The 19,438-nt window shown below is 44.5% G+C and overlaps 1 protein-coding gene across 1 annotated transcript in view; it reads left to right on the top strand.

The window, feature by feature from the left end:
• The window catches only part of WDR49 (WD repeat domain 49), a 676,266-nt gene that overhangs the window by 445,200 nt on the left and 211,628 nt on the right, over positions 1-19,438 (top strand). The window contains exon 10 of the mRNA XM_078668100.1: positions 16,014-16,129. Within this exon, the coding sequence (XP_078524226.1) occupies positions 16,014-16,129 (116 nt within the window). The remainder of the gene's footprint in view (positions 1-16,013; positions 16,130-19,438) is intronic.

The raw sequence follows: 19,438 nt of genomic DNA, 5'->3' as shown, positions 1-19,438 counted from the left end.
TTAAATCAGGCTGTTAGTCGTAAACACATCTTTTCTCACTTATGTAATAAACTGGCAGGCTACTCTCTTTTTACAATGCTGCATTTAGTAGCTTTATACCCACTCTCACATACGGGTCGATACTCTTCTATAGGAAACTTGCCAGATGGCTGCATTTAGCTCACTGCCGAATATGCTCTCTTGTTCCGCCTTCCTGATAGAAATCTTCAAGTGGGGTAATACGGGCCCCCGCAGTGTGTGTGCCCCAATCCCTAGCTCCGAGGGGTACCCTCAGCACAGTTCTCTGGCCGGAGATCACCTGATTGAGTCCGGAGGGGCCCCTTGACATGCCTTGCTTGGGGCCCCCCCTCAAGTTTTGTTCTGCGAGTGAACTATGCTTAGGGCTTAAACTGTGGAGACAACTTCTTGTTTTACAAGCAGCATTTGTAACTTATTGTCCGACACTTAGATCTGCTTGCCAATAACATTGAAGGAAATGTTATGGAAAGCAGTTATGCATGGAGGGAATTCTTGTAGTTTATATTTTGTTGTTTAAATCTGCACATTGAAGCTGTTTGGAATAAAGCATTCAATCCCCTCCAAAGCAAGTCATGAAATAAGCTAAACCCATATCTTTATGAGAGTAAGGTGGACTTGGATGCAAGGAGACACTCATGGATGGTGTACAGCTCATATGACTTTATCTGTAAGCAAATATATTTGGTGTATCCATTTACTTTAAATCAAATGTGAACAATAATTAGATGTAGGCTCAGTCTGATTCTATTTAAAGATTTGTTATATGGGATCAGAGCCTACCTGTTGCCTTTGTGCCTTGGCAGTGGTATCATTAACCCACATACTGTGTTTATGTGAAAAAATTAATACAGAGAGAAGACGACTAATGTTTTTACGCCTAAATGTATGAAAATGTCAAGAATTGGCCATGACATGTTTACTGGGAGAAGATCCCACATGGAATGGATGATTTGTAAAATGTGTGTTGAGTTTGTTATCTACAAACATTCAGACACTGGTGGTAGATATTTTTAACCAGCGGTGAAAACTCACTGATGTGTGAAGAGTAGCCCACAATGATAAGATGCATGTTTTAATTGTAATGATTTAATATTAATTAATTGAGCAATGAATATTTGAATGCTTATATGCAAGAGTGAGAGAGACAGCTAAAAAAATAATAATAAAAAAAAAGAGTGGGAGAGACAAAGCCTTTGGTAGGTTGCTGCTCTTACAGCACAAGAATGGATTAGCCAGCCTCACGTTACGCTTCTGTCTTCTCCCAATATGAGACCCCTATGAGTTCAGCGACCCATTTTCAGAAAATATGATACAAGAATGAGAGCCCAAGCAATCAATTTAGTGCTAACAATTGAATATTTAGAAATAGCTATAGCCCTGGGTTACTACCTGAAAGAAAGAAATCAAACGGTCTGGGGAAAGCTCAAAGAAGTGTTATGAGAAACCCCAGCTATTCTGTATACAATAAAAGAAGAAGAGTAACCTGGGCGGGACAAGTCCGTTAGGTTTTAATATCTTTTAATCCCTTTACAGCATTGGTGGTCTGCTGAAGATAATGAATAGCCTTAATTTTAAATGTCCAAGACGATTCAGCTTTTAAGAAGAACGTACTGTATGTTTTTATACCTTTTAAAGATTTTAACAAAAGTTGTACATTGCTTTACTAATAATTAATTATGTATAATACCCTGAATTTTACTCGATTTGGTTTTAAAGACTAAGGTCTAAATAAACAGAGTTTTTCTCTCTCTCTCCCTATGAATTTTCTTAGCCCCCAAGGCACCTTGCACATTCTAGTTTTACATGAGGAGGCATTCTAGAATTCCCCTTTCATTGTAAGGTGAGAAGGACATTTCAGGAGACAATGAGGTGAGAAGAGACTTATTCTGGTTTCAGGTATAACAGCAGCCTGAGGAGCTGTTCACTCCGATTCTCCCAAATGGCCTCGGCTTAGCAGAGGAGGATACAACTTTGAGTAGCGAAAGAAGTATGGCCCTGTAGATGACAATGGGTGAACTTCTTTTACTGAAAACTCAAGAATGCAACAAACAGTGACTGAAAACTGGCACAAACAAGCAGCAACTACATCTTGGAAAAACTAAAGCCATATTGTCTGTCATAGGTCAGCAATGTAATGTGTCTGTCTTTAGGGTACTTGAGAATAGAGGTGATTTCTCTTTAGTCACAGACACACTTTTTGTTTGTTCCTCCATTTAACTGTAAAACAGCACCTTAAATTTGTTATGAAATCAATTAAAATCACAGTTAGGGATTGTTTTTGGTTTTAATACAATGTTACACCTAGCGTTCACATTTAAAATTTTCATGCACAATTGCATATTGTGTTTTAATTTAGTATATGATAGTATGCATGTCTAGATATTGCTGACGGATACATATTGATGTGTTCTGGTGAATAAAGCCTACCCGAATGAATACATCTATACACTGCCCGTGCTTCTCCTCTACCTGATATTTAAATGTTCTTTCTGCTTACACATGAAATGATCAATCCCTTCTGAAAACACTTTTGAAACCATGAAGCACCTGGAACTCACAGCCAATCTGGGAACTTTCATTGCAGACAAATATATTAGTCAAGTAAAGAGAGCAATCAGAACTGACTGACTCTACTTCAAAGAGGTCTCTGAGACCTAGACCGCCTGCATGTTAAATTTCAATAGAATAATCAAAGTAAACTCCATCCCTCGTGGTTGCAAATTCTCTACATCAGGATATGAAAATGCTAAAGTTGCAGTTAACCAAGGTTAATATTCAGATGTTCTCCAATGTATAAAAAGATTCACACACTTGTGTACAAATATGATTCAACAGATTCTGCAGCCAGGCGGTCTTTGATACCTTGGACACAGATGACTAATTACCTTCTTAAAGACAAGTTGGGCCCACCCACAGCATGAAACCCATCCTTTTAACACTACAAATGTTCACATTTACACTAACTTACACTGATCTGATCCACCTCAAGCACATCCTGAGTGAAACTCTACTCTGATCCTCATAGCACCATTATAATATGGTTCTTGAGTCTTGCTGTCTTACGATAGAGTTGATCCCTGACTTTCCCTCCTTTCGTACCAACCCCAATGAACTACCCTAAACTTGGGAAGGTTCTACCACGTCTTCATCGTCTCTCCATATCTACTCTCTTTAATTCCATTAGCTACTCATTATAAAACCTACAGAACTTGTCCTCTCTTTCATTGAATATTCCAAGAATCCTATGCACAATATCTGCCAACATACTTCAATCAATCAGGGTTGGTAAAGCACAGCTACTCACCTGTGAGAGTCTCAAGGCACTAGTGGGGGAGGGGGTGGCTCCATTGAGTGCTGGGGTCATCTAAAGGGCCAGGTCTTGAGGTACTTCCTGAACTGGAGCAGTGTAGGGGGTTGCCGGAGCTGGCGGGGGAGGTCGTTCCAGGCCTTGGCTGCAAGGTAGGAGAAGGACTTTCCTCTCATTCTGGTCTTGTAGATGTGTGGGATGGTGGCTAGGGAGAGGTTAGCTGATAGGAGGTGTCTCAAGGGTGCATGGAAGGAGTGGCGGTTGTTCAGGTACGCTGGTCCGATGTTGTGGAGAGCCTTGAATGGTATTCTTCTTTTGATGGGGAGCCAGTGACAATCGTGGAGTTGTTGGGTGATGTGGCTGTGACGGGGGATGTCTAGGGCCACTCTGGCTGTGGCGTTCTGGACTGTCTGGAGTTTGCAAAGTAGTTTCTTGTTGATTCCGGCGTAAAGAGCATTGCGGTAGTCCAGTCTGCTACTGATGAGGGCATGCATGACTGTTTTTCTGGATTCAGTTGGAATCCATCTGAACGGTTTTCAGAGTATGCGGAGGGTGTTGAGGCAGGCAGAGGATACGGCATTGATCTGGCGATTCATCGTGAACGATGAGTCAAGTATGATGCTTCATAACAATTGTGTTCTTTGACTACATGATTCACCTACACTGCGATAAATAATCCATCTATAATCCTATCTATATTCTTATCTTGATAATATGGTGGTAGGCGATATAGCGGATGCAATATTTGTTTAAGTCAATATTGTTGTCCCCACCTTTATAGTGACCAACTGCCAATGTGCCTACTTTTGCACTATCTGTCAAGTTTGTAATATATTTTGGGATTATATCCATGCTGTGAATGCACTAACAAGTGAATACAAATGAATGAAATGAAATGCTTATATCTCATAATAATTTGAAAGTTATGACTGACATTTCATTAGTTTAAGGTTATGTGTATATGTTATGTGTATGTAAGTTATGTGGTAAACCAAAAGGGAGAGAAAGGGTGTTTACCATAAAGGTAGGGAGGGCACTCCTGGTCCCCTTAAATCAATATGTCACAACAAATGGAGGAGTACCCCCTAGAGGCTATCTACTACCTCTAATATGTTGTGGGACCCCGATGATGAAGCATGTCACCAACTAGGTTGGTGAGTGAGGGGTCTTCTAAGGACAAAGGTTGTCCCAAGTTGGGTTGCAATATATGCACCTCGTTATCTTACATATTAGAGGTAGTAGATAGCCTCTAGGGGGTACGCCTCTTGTGCACTCTCTTCAAACGTCCTTTCCATCAGTTTCAGGCAACCCTGACTGTGATGCAATCCTCTTCGACCAATGGATCCCTAAGGCCTTGGACCTTCTTGTACCCCTTGTTGGACTTGGCCCTTCTGGCCAGTTCACCCCTAAACTTTTTGCTTTTAATGGTGACCTGGTGATGGTGATTTTTGGTTTCTGCGCACTTTCACTGTGTCCCAGTGGAAAGTGCGTGCGCACTCTGAATGCATGTGGTGAGATAGGCCTGCCCTCCCATAGGAATGCATGGGGAATGTATGTGTCCCTGGTAGTTCCTGATGCATGAGGTGTTTATTGAATGCAGCGCAATGATGTATGCGGCGTGTATGTGTCTAGTGTGCCACTTCTAGACATGGGTGTGCGTGTGCTGGCGTGTGATTGGCTGGAGCTGGCTGGTGAGCCTGGCACCAGGAGTCTGGATGGGTCTGCCCCGGTGGTGAGTGTTGCTGCGACTGGTTTTTCCCCTCACCCTGAAGCCAGACAAAGGATTTATCAGTATAAAAAGAGGCTGTGTCCCCTTACAAATGTTTTTTTTTCCTGATCCTACTTGAGGGGGGCTGCTGCTGCTGCAGGGCGCCAGGAGGATTTGGGACCACCTTCCTGCCTGGAGGGACCAGTGAGCTGGCCCCTGTGCCCAGCCTTGCCTCCCCCCCAATCTTGCTGCAGTCCTAGGAGGACTTTGGTCTGGACTTGTGAACCTTTATTTGTGCCCTAGCGCTGGGAGCGCTTTACTTTCACCTCCAAGCGCCTGGAAGCGCTTTATTTCGCCCCTAAGCGCCTGGGAGTGCTTTATTCTATCCACTAGCGCTTGGGAAGCGCTGTTATTATTCACCTAGCGCAGGGAGCGCTTTTTGTGTATCTAGCGCAGGGAGCGCTTTAAATTTCATCTAGTGGAAGGAGCGCTGTGTGTCCAGAGGGTGCCCACCCCTCGTTCTGTGCCAAAAGAATTGCCGCCGCCGCCGCCCGACCGGAAGTCAGGCAGGCCGGGGGCGGAACCAGCGGGACAACAGCAAGCCGACAGGAGCCCACCCCGCGCTCCTGCATTGAGAGAGAAGACCCCGGAGAAGAGTAGACCAGCTGACTCCTTCCTCCGCTTCCCCCTGTCTGGGGAATCAAGCCGAGTCCGCGCCCAGGAAAGCAAGAAGAGCCCCGCAGCCCGAGAAGAGGAACGGGTCGGCTAGAGGCGCAGGTGGGGCTCCGGTGTTGCAGGAGAGCCCCGCCGCCCAGAAGAAAGGACCGGAGTCCCCCAAGAACCGCCCGGTAAGTGAAGGAGGGCTGGTGGGGGAGTGCCACAGGGGAGCCGGTCCCAACCCGGCTCCAGTTCTGAGCTGGCCCGCCGTTGCGGCCCGCTCCAACCCGCAAGGCTTTTTGTTTAGAGCCTGGGAGGCTCCACCTTGACCGGGGCATTTGTGAAAACCCACGAGGCTTCCGGGCACATTCGTAAGGAGCCCTGAGAGGCTCTTGAGGGCATAGGTTATTCCGAGTCTCCGAGCGAGACTCCAATGATTCCGGAAGCATTGCCTTACTTTAGAGCCACGAGGGCTCCGGGGACATTCTTTCTTTTGAGTCCCCAGTGAGGGGCTCCATCGTCGTGAGGGGGCATATGTGATTTAGAGCCTGCGAGGCTCAGAGGGCATCGTTATTTTAGAGCCAGAGAGGCTCAGGGGGACATTCTATTTGTTTAGGGCCACGAGGCTCCAGCGTTGGCCCCAGTGTCTCCACAGCTGCCCAGCACTTAGTGGGCAGCTGCTCCGTTTAGGCCCCTGACATTTGGGACAGTCACTGGTTGTGGCCTAATGTGTTTTCTGCGAATTGTTCTTTGCTGCACCCCTGAATATGTTTTTGATGCATCATGTGCCTTGTTCTTACACCGCTGAATGTATGTTTATGCATCATGTGTTTTCCTTCCCTACACCTCTGAATGTTAGGATGCATCATGTGTAAAATGTTCCTATGCCTATACCCCTAAATGTATGGTGATACTTAGGTGGTTGTTTTTCTCCTAGTACAGGTGTTGCTAGTGAGGTCCTGGTTCCCTGCGTGACCTTTTCCTAAGGTGGTTAGGGTTGCGTAGGTGGTACTTACCGGTTATCAGTGATTACTGGTTGTGTGCTTTGTGTCCTATTTTGTTCTAAAGTGATTATTATTCTATGTACCAAGTGCTATTTCCAACAAGTATCCTAAAATCTAAAAGTGCATATTCCTGACAGTGGTCCATGTGGCCCTGTCTTGTACATATCCCCAGTAAATTCTGCCCGTGCCTGTTGGTACATTGTAAAGTGTGTGTTTTTATCTAATGTGTTTTGGTGCAATACAAAGGCTATTTTTATATATAACCTTGTGTGGAGTTTCCTTTGTGGTGGGCCTTGGGTGTTGTTGCTGGGGGTGCGTGCGCAAACACTTAACTCACATTGCCTCAGAGTTTAGCCTTACTGCTCGTGTCACGTTACCAAGGGGGTGAGCAGGGGTTATCTTGGTGGGTAACTCCCTTGCCCTGAGTTGGGAATGGTGGTCTCTGACTGACTTTGGCGCAAGCCCTGGCCAGCCAGGGATCCCATTTCTAACATTGGCAGCAGCGGAAGGATTGTGTTGGACTTGGCCCTTCTGGCCGGTTCACCCCTAAACTTTTTGCTTTTATTGGTGACCTGGTGATGGTGATTTTTGGTTTCTGCACACTTTCACTGTGCCCCAGTGGAAAGTGCATGCGCACTCTGAGTGCATGTGGTGAGATAGACCTGTCCTCCCATAGGAATGCATGGGGAATGTATGTGTCCCTGGTAGTTCCTGATGCGTGGGGTGTGCAGGCTCGAGTCTGGTATGTGCGGACTCGTGTGATTGAATGCTGCGCAATGATGTATGCGGCGTGTATGTGTCTAGTGTGGAAGTGCCACTTTTAGACATGGGTGTGCGTGTGCAGTGAGTGTGCTGGCGTGTGATTGGCTGGAGCTGGCTGGTGAGCCTGCCTCCAGGAGTCTGGATGGGTCTGCCCCGGTGGTGAGTGTTGAGATTAGCTGAATGTGTTTTTGATGCATCATGTGCCTTGATCTTACACCGCTGAATGTATGTTTATGCATCATGTGTTTTCCTTCCCTACACCTCAAAGTGAAGAGGAGATGGCAGAATGTCACGGAGGAGCCTCTTGTGCACTCTCTTCAAACTTCCTTTCCCTCAGTTTCAGGCAACCCTGACTGTGATGCAATCCTGTTCGACCAATGGATCCCTAAGGCCTTGGACCTTCTTGTACCCCTAAAAACTCATACAGCCAAAAGATCAAAAGCCTTCTGTGCCCTGGGTTTCCTCCACCCTAGAAGCAGAGAAAAGCTTTGCAAAAAGCGAGAGTGCAGATGGAGGATGTCCTATGACCCAGAGGCAAAGCAAATTTACTCAGAAGACCATGAGAGAGCCCTTCTCCATGCATATTGAGACCACCGGTAACCCTTACAGGGAAGTATTCAGTATTCTTAATTCCTTTATCTCACCTGATGTGGGTCACTTTCAGTAAAACATTTTGCCCCGCTTAAAGCAGCTACATTGGCTACTGGTGGTGAAAATGATTAAATTCAAGGTCCCCACTCTGCCTTTCAGAGCCCTCGAGGGCAAATGCCCTCTATATTCTAGAAACAGACATACCTATACCAACAAGAGAGTACCTTGAGATCTAATAATGTTCGGCTTTTGCATGTTCCCAGATTTGCTAAAGTCCAGCATGAAAGCAGGTCTTTCATGGTACTAACGGCAAAGCTTTGGAATACTTTACACAACGGCTCCCACAACGCTAAGGATGCCTGGCCGCCACCTTGGGGGTACCCAGGAGTGGACACCTCACAGGGAAAGCCAGGATGGGTTCCACAGCGGTATTCGTACAAGCGCCTTGAGACCCTTGCGGGTGAGTAGTGCGCTATACAAGTATCAATTTACATTTACTTTACCAATCAAACTTTGCATGGCTGAGTCTGAGCACTGCTTCAAAAAAGAACAAAAAATGTGGCTCTTTGACTAAAATTAGTCATGATAGTCTGGTCTGTTCTCAGACACTGCTTTGAGTGCCGGGACGCTTCTTCTGAAGCAGCCGATTGCTTAACAAGTGCATTTGATTGATTTATTGAAGAGCTAACCTTGTGACCAACCCAGTGGCCAACACTCATTCACAGATCTCCTCCTAAGGGGTGGGAGCCACTCATATGGTGAAACACTAATGCTAATAACTGCCCAATAAGACAAAATAGGTACGCTCCAGGAGGAACTGCGATTTGAGAGTGAGTCTAAAACATTTGTGATCAATTGTATTGTAGGGACAGGAATACTGATAAGAAGAGTCAGCTGCTCAACATAGACAGTGCTGATGCCGTCATACCTGCAATGAAAAGAAATGGTGCTGACAAATCCACATAGCCCATCTCCATAGAAACCCACACTTATGCACCTAGAATCGACACTAACACCCAAACAGATTAAACTTATTGTAGCTGCTTAGCAGCAAGATGCCTGAACATCTCTAAAGAGATGTATGTAAATGCAGGCCATCTACTCTCTGTTGTAGATCCCAACGCAGATCCCTCAAAACAGAAGTGCTTAAATGTTAAGGCACCAGACTACATTTTGCAAAACAAGCTTAACAACTGGGAACAATAAGGGAGATGAATTCAGTGGCTGACATCAAGCAGAGGGCTACAATTGAAGGTACAAGGGACATTTGTGATCACCAGTGTTCTCTAAAGTTTCATGGCATACACTACGGCAAGCCTGTGAAAACTGTGATGGTTTGGATGAGAAGTAAGGTTGGCCTGGGCCTTCTCAGGTGACAGGATTTCAAAATATTAAAGGGAATTTACATCCCTGAATGATGCAAAAAGTGAATCTAATTCTCTTTGGATGTGGCAAAGCTAGCCTACAGGAGAAACTCCTTGGAGAAACTTGAAGTTAACCGACAAACCCTCCAACTGGAAAATCGCAATTGTCTATCCTCTGACTTTCTCATTACCTAATTTCATGAAACCAATAAGCCAACATTCAAGTTAGGGCCAGATATACATAGGTTTAGATTAACTGTTTTCAAATAACAATAGTTATCTGAATCGGTATTGGGAAATCACTAATAATAATTTATGAAAATCACCTTTCAAATTGCTATTTTGGGATTTCCTAACAAGGAACCGTACATTTGCAAATCTGTAATAGGAAATTGCAAATTGCACAAGTCACTTTTGGGAGCAGCTTGATGAACTTACATTGAGGCAGTGTTTAAACCCTTCCTCTTCATAGTGTTCTGTAACACAGAGGAAGGAGGTGTTCATTAGGAGTGGACAATTGGAGGCTGTGAAGGTTTTTTCCTTTGGAAAAGAGGAATGTTGACCAGAGAAGAAACAGATGAAGATGTGGGTGCTAGAAAGTTGGAAATAATATTTTCATAGAAAAAGGAGCAGGAGCTTTTAACTGACGAGTGTGTGTTTCATGGAAATATCTCTTTCGGTGTTCCTGAATCCCAGAAAATCAAAATCTGGACTGATATCTTGCATAAAATAAATTCTTTAGGAGTAACTCAGCATACCATCCTTAAATTATAAAGAAGACAGTATGAATTGTGCTCCTAGACAAAGAAAAGGGCTGAAAGTAGACTGGCAGAGGCACCTGGTACAGGTGGGGGACCCTCTCACCAGCCACTACAAATTCCAGTGGAAACTCTAATAGAGTCTACGATAGAGCCAGAGAGGGTTGTTAGTTTAACCAACAACAAAGATACATCAAACTCACTATCTCCCACGGTAAGATTATATAATAATTTGCTAGAAAATATCAAGTTGTATTTCCATTTTTGTTTAATTTTGTAAGCTATTTAAAAAAATAAAACTACATTGTAATGCTTGGTTTACATTTCTAATGCAGTATGGGAGTTGTACATACATAGAAAATTATTGTATTTTGAAAAAAAAACCTCCATAATTCTTCACTTTTTAAAACATTATCCTAAAAAATAGTCTGCAATGACAGGAATATATATTTTACATTTTTAAATAGGTATTATAGTAAAGAATGAAGTGAAATACATATATAAATTCATCCTTACGTTTGCCTGTCATACTAAACGTACGGCGGCCTGTTGTTTTGGCATTCTACGGGGGCTCCGTCCTGTGCTTAGCTTTTTTGATGCCACCACCAGGCAACTCATGATCCAAGCCACTGTCATCTCTAGGCTGGATTATGCGAGCTCCCTATTGGCAGGCTTGAACCAGGCAGAAATTGGACGCCTGCAGCGGATCCAGAATGCCGCAGCTAGATCGGTGGTAGGGTTACCTAGATCGTGCCCCACTTCCAGTACCCTGCGCTCGCTGCACTGGCTCCCGGTGGCTCAGCGGATTCAGTTCAAGGTCCTCTGTGTTGCCTATAAAATACTCAAGGGGTCTCCGGCCATGATTCTCTCCAAACTTCTGGTTCATTATATTCCAGCGCGAGCTTTAAGATCTGCTGATTTAGAACTGGCTGTGGTTCCTCGTTTTAAGCGGAGTAGAGCTGGCGGACGTTCCTTCCAAGTCCGTGCGGCGGTGCTTTGGAACTTCCTTCCCCCGGCGATTCGCGCCCTTAGGGACCTGTTTTCCTTTCGCCGTGCGGTGAAAACCTTCTTGTTCCCTTAGTTTTACATTTTTCTGTTTGTTGTCACGTTGTGTTGTGCTGCTACCTTGTCGGGCGCCAGGACGCTCCTTTGCTGGAGCATCTGTGCGCCTAATAAAAGCGCATAACATAACATAACATCAGAGATGTTTCAGCAAAGAGAGAACATGACAGTGACCGATAGGCTACTCCTGAAAGTCGCTGGGACATGGAGTAAACCACAGAAATGTCAGCCACACAGACAGATCAAGTACCAAAGAGATAAAGAGCTGCAATTTCTCCACTGCCTGATTTCCAAGATGTTTCTGATTCGCTTACTAAAGCCGGGGAAACAACCCCAACAAATTTGAAGACCAGACTGATGTGCCACTGAGTTATGTAGTATCAACGCAATGCTACTTCTTTAGGACTCTTGCAAGTGAAGAGGGTTCTGATACCTCACAATTGATTGATGGGTTAGAGTCCTCATTACTCTCTGTGCAGAGCTTGCAAAGTAGGGATGTTAAAAGTGCAAATAGACAATGTGTCAATTGCTTGATGGCCAAGAAAATTTGAATATGACTGTTTAGAAGGGATGAATAATAATTTTAAAAAAAATTGGAAAACTAACGGAGTCTGTCAATAAATTACAAGACCATATTACGCAAAGACACAACATTACCAAAACGTGTTGCGTTTTGAGATACGTAGCAGACAAAATAATCATCTGGCTCCGGCCACTCCAACATTATCCAGGCAAACTGTAAATATTCAAACTGAGATGGGACACTATTGTAGGGATGTTGCACATGACTTGGTGCAAGTCACATTAGCATTAGAGAACATGCAAACCAGCAGCTTTTCTGGGCCTGCTGATTTAGAAGCAGGTAAAGAGTTAAGAGGCTTCAAGCCTAAGTAGCCTCTCTAAAAAGTATGTTATCTTAACTTTCAATTCCATAGTTAATTTGTGACTTTCCTTAAAAATATAGAGCCCGATTCACAAAGGTAAACTGAGACGAAAGTCTAACTTTACGACTTTCTGCATTCACAAAGGGCATTTACATGTCGTAAGCTTAGACTTTTGTCTCAGTTAGTTTGATCTTAAGTTTACCTGAGACCAGGAGTTTTGGTTTCAGTTAAACTTAAGATGAAAACTTAAGTTCAACTGAGACAAAAGTCTAACTTTGCAACTCGTAAATGCCCTTTGTGAATACTGCAAGCCGTAAAGTTAGACTTTCGTCTCAGTTTACCTTTGTGAATCGGGCCCATAAAGTCTGCGTGACATGACTGCTACATGAGATGCAACCTGTTAGAGTTGTGGTTGTGGGTTTCCGTCCATTAATTTGATTTCCACATTGGGAACACCCCTCCTTATAGCAATGTTATATAATATTGCATTTGTTGCTATGATTTTGCTAGAGGTGTCTGGATGGTACTGTAGAGCTTCACCAGTCTTGTGCAGACACCTGCATTGTCCTTTGAGGATACCAAAGTTGCGCTTTACTACAGAGTATTTGGTCTTGTAAGCTTGGTTGTATCTTCACTCATGTCTTGTGGCGGCTGGCAATACAAAAATATGGGGTGGTGCATGCTCCCAACTCACTACAATGATACTCCTGGCGACATTGGTGTGACGTCCACGAGCAGGGAAGGGATGGACTCCCTTCCTACCCAGTGGAACGTGGCTCCTCACCAATCCTGGAGCTTCTCTCAGCATGAGAGAAGCTCCAGGATTGGTGGAGCAGGCTAACCCAGCACACACTTTGAGGCTGTGGGGCCTGTGCTAGCAATCCCCCGCCCTCCCCCGGCTGTTTCACAGCCCGGGGATTGCTGGATGTACAGTGCGCATATTGGGCTGGCCGTGGGTAGCCAGCTGGCCAACCTGACATGCGCACTGAAAAGGGGCAAGAGTAATCCTGCAATAGCAGGGTTCAGACCACCCCCCTGCCTCACTCTTGCACTGTACATAGCATGAGCTGGTGGCAAAATAACATTGATTTATTATGTAATTTTATTTATTAGTGTGTGCCTGCTGCGCTCGCAGCAAGTGTGGCGACGCTCCTCCACCATTTAGGAGGAGCTGCCCCTGGGCATTAATATCCAATCATATAATGCATCAGCAATGTCACATACAAAGTAACACAAACATACATTGGTTGTACTGGAGACATGGGTGTTTGAAATATTGATATATTGAAAAAGCTTAGGAAGCAAACATCCACTGCCAAAATCACCGCAAGACAGCTGATCATATAACCCACTGTGATGGAACATATAAGAATTATGTGTGCTGCCTGGAAAGTGTGATACAAGGTCTGGTCTGATACAAGAGGCATCACACTCGAACTGTATCTTGAGGGAGTGACTATTTTTGAGAATGTGAAAAATAACACAATTTTAGAGTTTGGATATATTACAATATGAGTACCATCGACACAGCCATTAACATCAGGGAATTGTGCAATGCGATAACATTTCAGTTTGGTATGTTGTAAGTCATATTGTAATGCAGGATAAATAATTTAAAATCAAAAATTTTGGACAACATAAGGTGAAGAAAGCTTCTACAACATGAAAAATCACTTTCTGATACTCCCTCTGTCATAACAATTACTCCCTGCTAACTTCCGGAGGCTAAAAGGTGTAGCGAACAGAGTACTTGAACTTGCAGTGGAATGGGATTAATTCTGTCAGTTGGTGTTTGTAGCAGTGGATGTAAATCTGCAATTAAATAAAAAAATAACCTGACTGAATAGTCTGGATTCATCCACAGATCTACAAATTACCCTAACCTTAAAATCTTCTTCTGTCTCCCAGTAGCGGTCGGTGGTGGGAGTAGCTGCCAGGCGGTGACGTGGGGAGGGGCAGCGTGGGGGGTAGTAATCTATGTATTACGGAGGATTACAGGTAAGTAAACATATAAATAAATAAAACAAATTTTATTGCGTGCACTACATTGCATTTGGGGGTGCAGTGCGCGCAACGAAATTCGTTTTATTTATTTATATGTTTACTTACCTGTAATCCTCCGTAATCCATAGATTAGTACCCCCCACCTTGCCCCTCCCCACGTCACCGCCCGGCAGCTACTCCCACACCGACCGCTACTGCTGTCTCCTACTCCTTCACTGCATACCAGCCAAAATCCCCATCCTCCTTGCAAGAACATGCAAAGCCGCCATTGTGAAACACCCTGATGCACTTTGTGGAAGTTTATATAGGTTGCACCTGATTGCCACCTGATTTGAGTTGGAGGCAAATTACATGCACAAAAACTGCATTTTGCGATCAGTTACAATATGCAATTGTTCATTCATAGTAATACCGATTAGGTATTAAGAAAGACCTAATCGATATTTGGAATGCAAATATAGCAATTCTCTAATGATTCAGAGTCAGACCGCAAAAAATCGGATCCAAATGCTTTTCATACATAAGAAAAGGGTTTTAGCATTCACAAACGACCCAAGATAGTGATTCGGACCATTTGTAAACGCAAAAAGCTTTCATATATCTGACCCTTAGTTCCATCTCCGGGAAACAGACTGCCATTGAAACAAATCCATCAAGCAGACCTCAAATACATTTCAAACTAACCGCCCTTCCTAAATATACAGGTACATGCATCAATGTGAGCTTTTGCGATTCCTTAATTGAGATTATTAAGGAATCGCATTTAATGAATTGCAAAAGCCTACGCATGTAGGGATCGCTATAAAATTAGCAATTCCCAAACATTCCTTAATTGCGACTTGCAAATTGCGAGTCGCAATTGAGGAATGCCTTCCCATTCATTCCTACGGGCCTACAGGCCCATAGGAATAAATGGGAGATTGCATGCGCAATTTGCGAGTACCAATAGGTACTCGCAAATTGAGCATGCAATTTCAAGGGTGCAAGGGTGTCAAAAGAACACCCTGTTGCAGCCCCAAAAATGTAACTGTGCACACATGTTGCACACACACATGCCCCACGGCCATGTGTGTGTGTAACCTACAACTTTGAAAAATGCACTTTAATTTTTGCAAATTATCATCAGGTTCAACTTGATAGTAATTTGCGCCCCTAGTAGCGAAATCGCAATTTGCGATTCCATCATGCATTACATTTAAGGAATCGCAATTTGCAATTCCTTAAATGCAATCGCAATTTAAGAAATCTCAATAATTAGCGATTTCTTAAATTGCGAGAGGCTGACATGTTGATGCATCACAGAAGCCCATTTTGCAGGTGCAAACGTGGTTGATGCATGTGCCTGGTAATGTCTTACACAAACACTATTTGGCGTGTCACTTTTGTTAATCATTGCCTCAGATTTTTGTGTTGTGTAAAATGGACAGATTTTGGCCAGCAATCCATAACTGTTTACAAATAATTGTAAGTAGAAGTTGACTCAATGTAATGGTGTATTTTGTTTGCTGTTGTTGCTTTATTACTGGTGTTACAAATAATTTTGTGGTAAGTGACACCTGAAGTTAACTATATCCCCTCACAAATTACCATGCCCTGCATAAATTGTAAACCGCTGCATAGACTTTTTGTGTGTACTGAGTTTTTTATGCCTGTTGTCTTGTGTATTTTATACCTTTTCTTGTGTGCGAAGGTATGTGCCATGAGCACTAACAGATTTATACAACTATGTTTTATGGTTTTAAAAAGAAAAAAATTATATTCCCAATTCGTGTTAAATATGCGAACTAAACTTTTTTATGTAAAATGCTTTTCAATACCCTCTCCCTTTTCCATAAACTCCCTATAGGACCACAAGTGATAAGGAAGTTAATTAATTTTGTATTTTTTATTTTAGATGTGGGATTTTAATGGACACTGTCACTATAACCTAAATGCAGCAAGAGGTCAAGCGGCAGAAATTTCCCAGATTCTGGTACTAAAGAGGACGATGCTAGTAGTTGGTTGGGAAAGGTACAGTATATTCGTGTTCAAATGTAGAGCGGTAAAACACGTTATCTAATATTCCCAATTTGTATTTAGCTCTGGTTTGCACCAAAAGTGGTAACTCATGCTTAAAAAAGTGAAATATAGATTAGAGAATTCGTGGACACATCTCACATGCTTTACAAGCAGGCACAGTCTCAGAATATATGGTTTATTTGGCAGATATCCCGAGAATATCAGTTGTATAACTATCCTGTTTCCATGTGATTTGAGATTGAGATTACAGATTTAATAAGGTGCCCACTTGAATTCATAGAGATTTTACTTTTTTTAAATTATATTATATACCCACAGATACCTTGGTTGAAAATCTGGCTAAGATCTCATGGGCTGAAAATTCATTCCGCTTGCGGAATTTGCGGACTTTCCGCGATTTCGGGATCCGCGAATCTCGCGAAATCGCGATAAAATCCGCGAATCAGCGGGGACGAATTTTCAGCCAAGCACTTACAGGGTTACAGCAGCAGGTGCAAAAGTTAAAGCTAATTTTTTGTAACCTTTTACAAAAGGGTTACAAAGAAATTAACTTCAACTTGGGCACCTGCTGCTGTAAGTGCTTCCTGGCGCCTCGTTGCCTACTTGCAACTATTCTCTGACCCTGCTCTGACCCTTGAAGCAGGGTCAGAGAATAGTTACAAGTAGGCAATGAGGCGCCTGTCACGAAAATTAAACCTCAACAGGAAGCACTGACAGATATAAAAACAAGCATTTGCAATGCAATAGGTCTCGCATTAGGAAAGTTTGAGCTATTGGTCTTGTAAATGACAATTTTTTTTATTTATGTGTTGGTTTTGAAAATAGCTAAATTAATAGCTTTGTCATTTACAATGCCAATAGTTATAACTTTCGCAAATGTGACACCTATAGCATTCGTAATGCAACATGTTTTGTATTTACGTGACTTAGCTGTATTGATATTACACATTACAATGGCTTTTAATTTTTTTAAATAATTAATACTTAAATAAAAGTGATTTTAATATATAATGGCAATAGCTTAAACTTTTGTAAATAACTTTTGTGAAGATTAGGTTCAGCGTATTTTATTGTGATGAAAATCCAAGAACAGAAGTGAAATATTAACTTCTTTTTGTGACATTTGTAATAAAGTTTGAAACATTGAGAGAACATATTTGAACCAGTTGTTGTTGAATGGTTGCGCAGATTGATGCTGGGGTGGCGCTGAGTGGTGCTGTGGTGGTGCTGAGTGGTGCTGTGGTGATGCTGAGTGGTGCTGTGGTGGTGCTGAGTGATACTGGGATGGTGCTGAGTGATGCTGGGGTAGTGCTGAGTGGTGCTGTGGTGGTGCTGAGTGATCCTGTGGTGGTGCTGAGTGATGCTGTGGTAGTGCTGAGTGGTGCTGTGGTGGTGCTGAGTGATAATGTGGTGGTGCTGAGTGATGCTGTGGTGGTGCTGAGTGATGCTGTGGTGGCGCTGAGTGGTGCTGTGGTGGTGCCGAGTGGTGCTGTGGTGGTGCTGAGTGGTGCTGTGGTGGTGCTGAGTGATGCTGTGGTAGTGCTGAGTGGTGCTGTGGTGGTGCTGAGTGATAATGTGGTGGTGCTGAGTGATAATGTGGTGGTGCTGAGTGATGCTGGGGTAGCGCTGAGTGATGATGTGGTGATGCAGAGGGCAGAAAGGCACAAAAAGCAGTCTAACAAAGGGCAGAAGGGCAGAAAAACAAGGGAAAAACGAGTCTAACAGAGGGCAGAAGGGCACAAAAAACAGTCTAACAGAGGACAGAAGGGCAGAAAAACAAGGGAAAAACGAGTCTAACAGAGGGCAGAAGGGCACAAAAAACGAGTCTAACAGGGGGCAGAATGAATCCCGCCCTGCGTGTTTGTCCACGACGATGCCACCTGTTTGTGCAATACCTCTACTCAACTGGAGTACTTTCTACTGTCTAATGAGTAAGTGCTCCCTCGTTGGCTAAATGTATAGGGCAGATTTACAATAACTGGCGCATCCCCAGGGATGCACCAGTTATTGTGCGCCGCAGCTCCGCCACCCATGGTGCGCCGCATTTACAATGCGGTGCACCATGTGGCAAAAATGGCACAGATGCATCACGCATCTGTACCGTAAAAGCAGCGCATTGCTGGAGCTGCGTCGCGCTTGTGACGCAGCTCCAGCAATGCTCTGGGGGGCCCTATCTCCCCAATACTGCATCAAGCCTTGCGCCTGCTTCAAGCAGGCGCAGGGTTTTGACGCAGCATTGGCCTAAAAGTGACCGAGTGAAATCTAGTAGATTTCACTCAGCCACTTTTAGGAGGCGTTCCGGCGCAGGAACGCCCTCCCCTGCGCCGGAACGCCTCCTGATGGCGCAGGGCTTTACAACGTGACGCATCTCTCAGATGCGTCATGTTGTTAATACCCAGCACCATGGCGCATCTTTTGTGCTGGCACTGCGTCACAAAAGGTCTCGGTAGAGGGTGGCAGTGGTGAACCAGAGGGTGGCAGTGATGAACCAGAGGGTGACAGTGATGAACCAGAGGGTGGCAGGGGTGAACCAGAGGGTGACAGTGCTGAACCAAAGGGTGGCAGTGCTGAACCAGAGGGTGGCAGGGGTGAACCAGAGGGTGGCAGTGATGAACCAGATGGTGGCAGGGGTGAACCAGAGGGTGGCATGGGTGAACCAGAGGGTGGCATGGGTGAACCAGAGGGTGGCAGTGGTGAACCAGAGAGTGGCAGTGGTGAACCAGAGGGTGGCAGTGCTGAACCAGAGGGTGACAGTGGTTAACCAGAGGGTGGCAGTGGTGAACCAGAGGTGCTGTGATGAACCAGAGGGTGGCAGTCGTGAACCAGAGGGTGGCAGTGGGGAACCAGAGGGTGACAGTGCTGAACCAGAGGGTGGCAGTGGTGAACCAGAGGGTGCTCTGATGAACCAGAGGGTGGCAGTGGTTAACCAGAGGGTGGCAGGGGTGAACCAGAGCATGGCAGTGGTAAACCAGAGGGTGGCAGTGCTGAACCAGAGGGTGACAGTGGTTAACCAGAGGGTGGCAGTGGTGAACCAGAGGTGCTGTGATGAACCAGAGGGTAGCAGTCGTGAACCTGAGGGTGGCAGTGGTGAACCAGAGGGTGACAGTGCTGAACCAGAGGGTGGCAGGGGTGAACCAGAGAGTGGCAGTGCTGAACCAGAGAGTGGCAGTGGTGAACAAGAGGGTTGCACGGGTGAACCAGAGGGTGGCAGGGGTGAACCAGAGGGTGGTAGGGGTGAACCAGAGGGTGCTGTGATGAACCAGAGGGTGGAAGTGTTGAACCAGAGGGTGGCAGGGGTGA

Source organism: Lissotriton helveticus, chromosome 11 (genome assembly GCF_964261635.1).
Source record: "Lissotriton helveticus chromosome 11, aLisHel1.1, whole genome shotgun sequence".
NCBI lineage: Eukaryota > Metazoa > Chordata > Amphibia > Caudata > Salamandridae > Lissotriton > Lissotriton helveticus.
The sequence above is the reverse complement of the archived record's forward strand: the minus strand, read 5'-3'. Positions and strand labels throughout refer to the sequence as shown.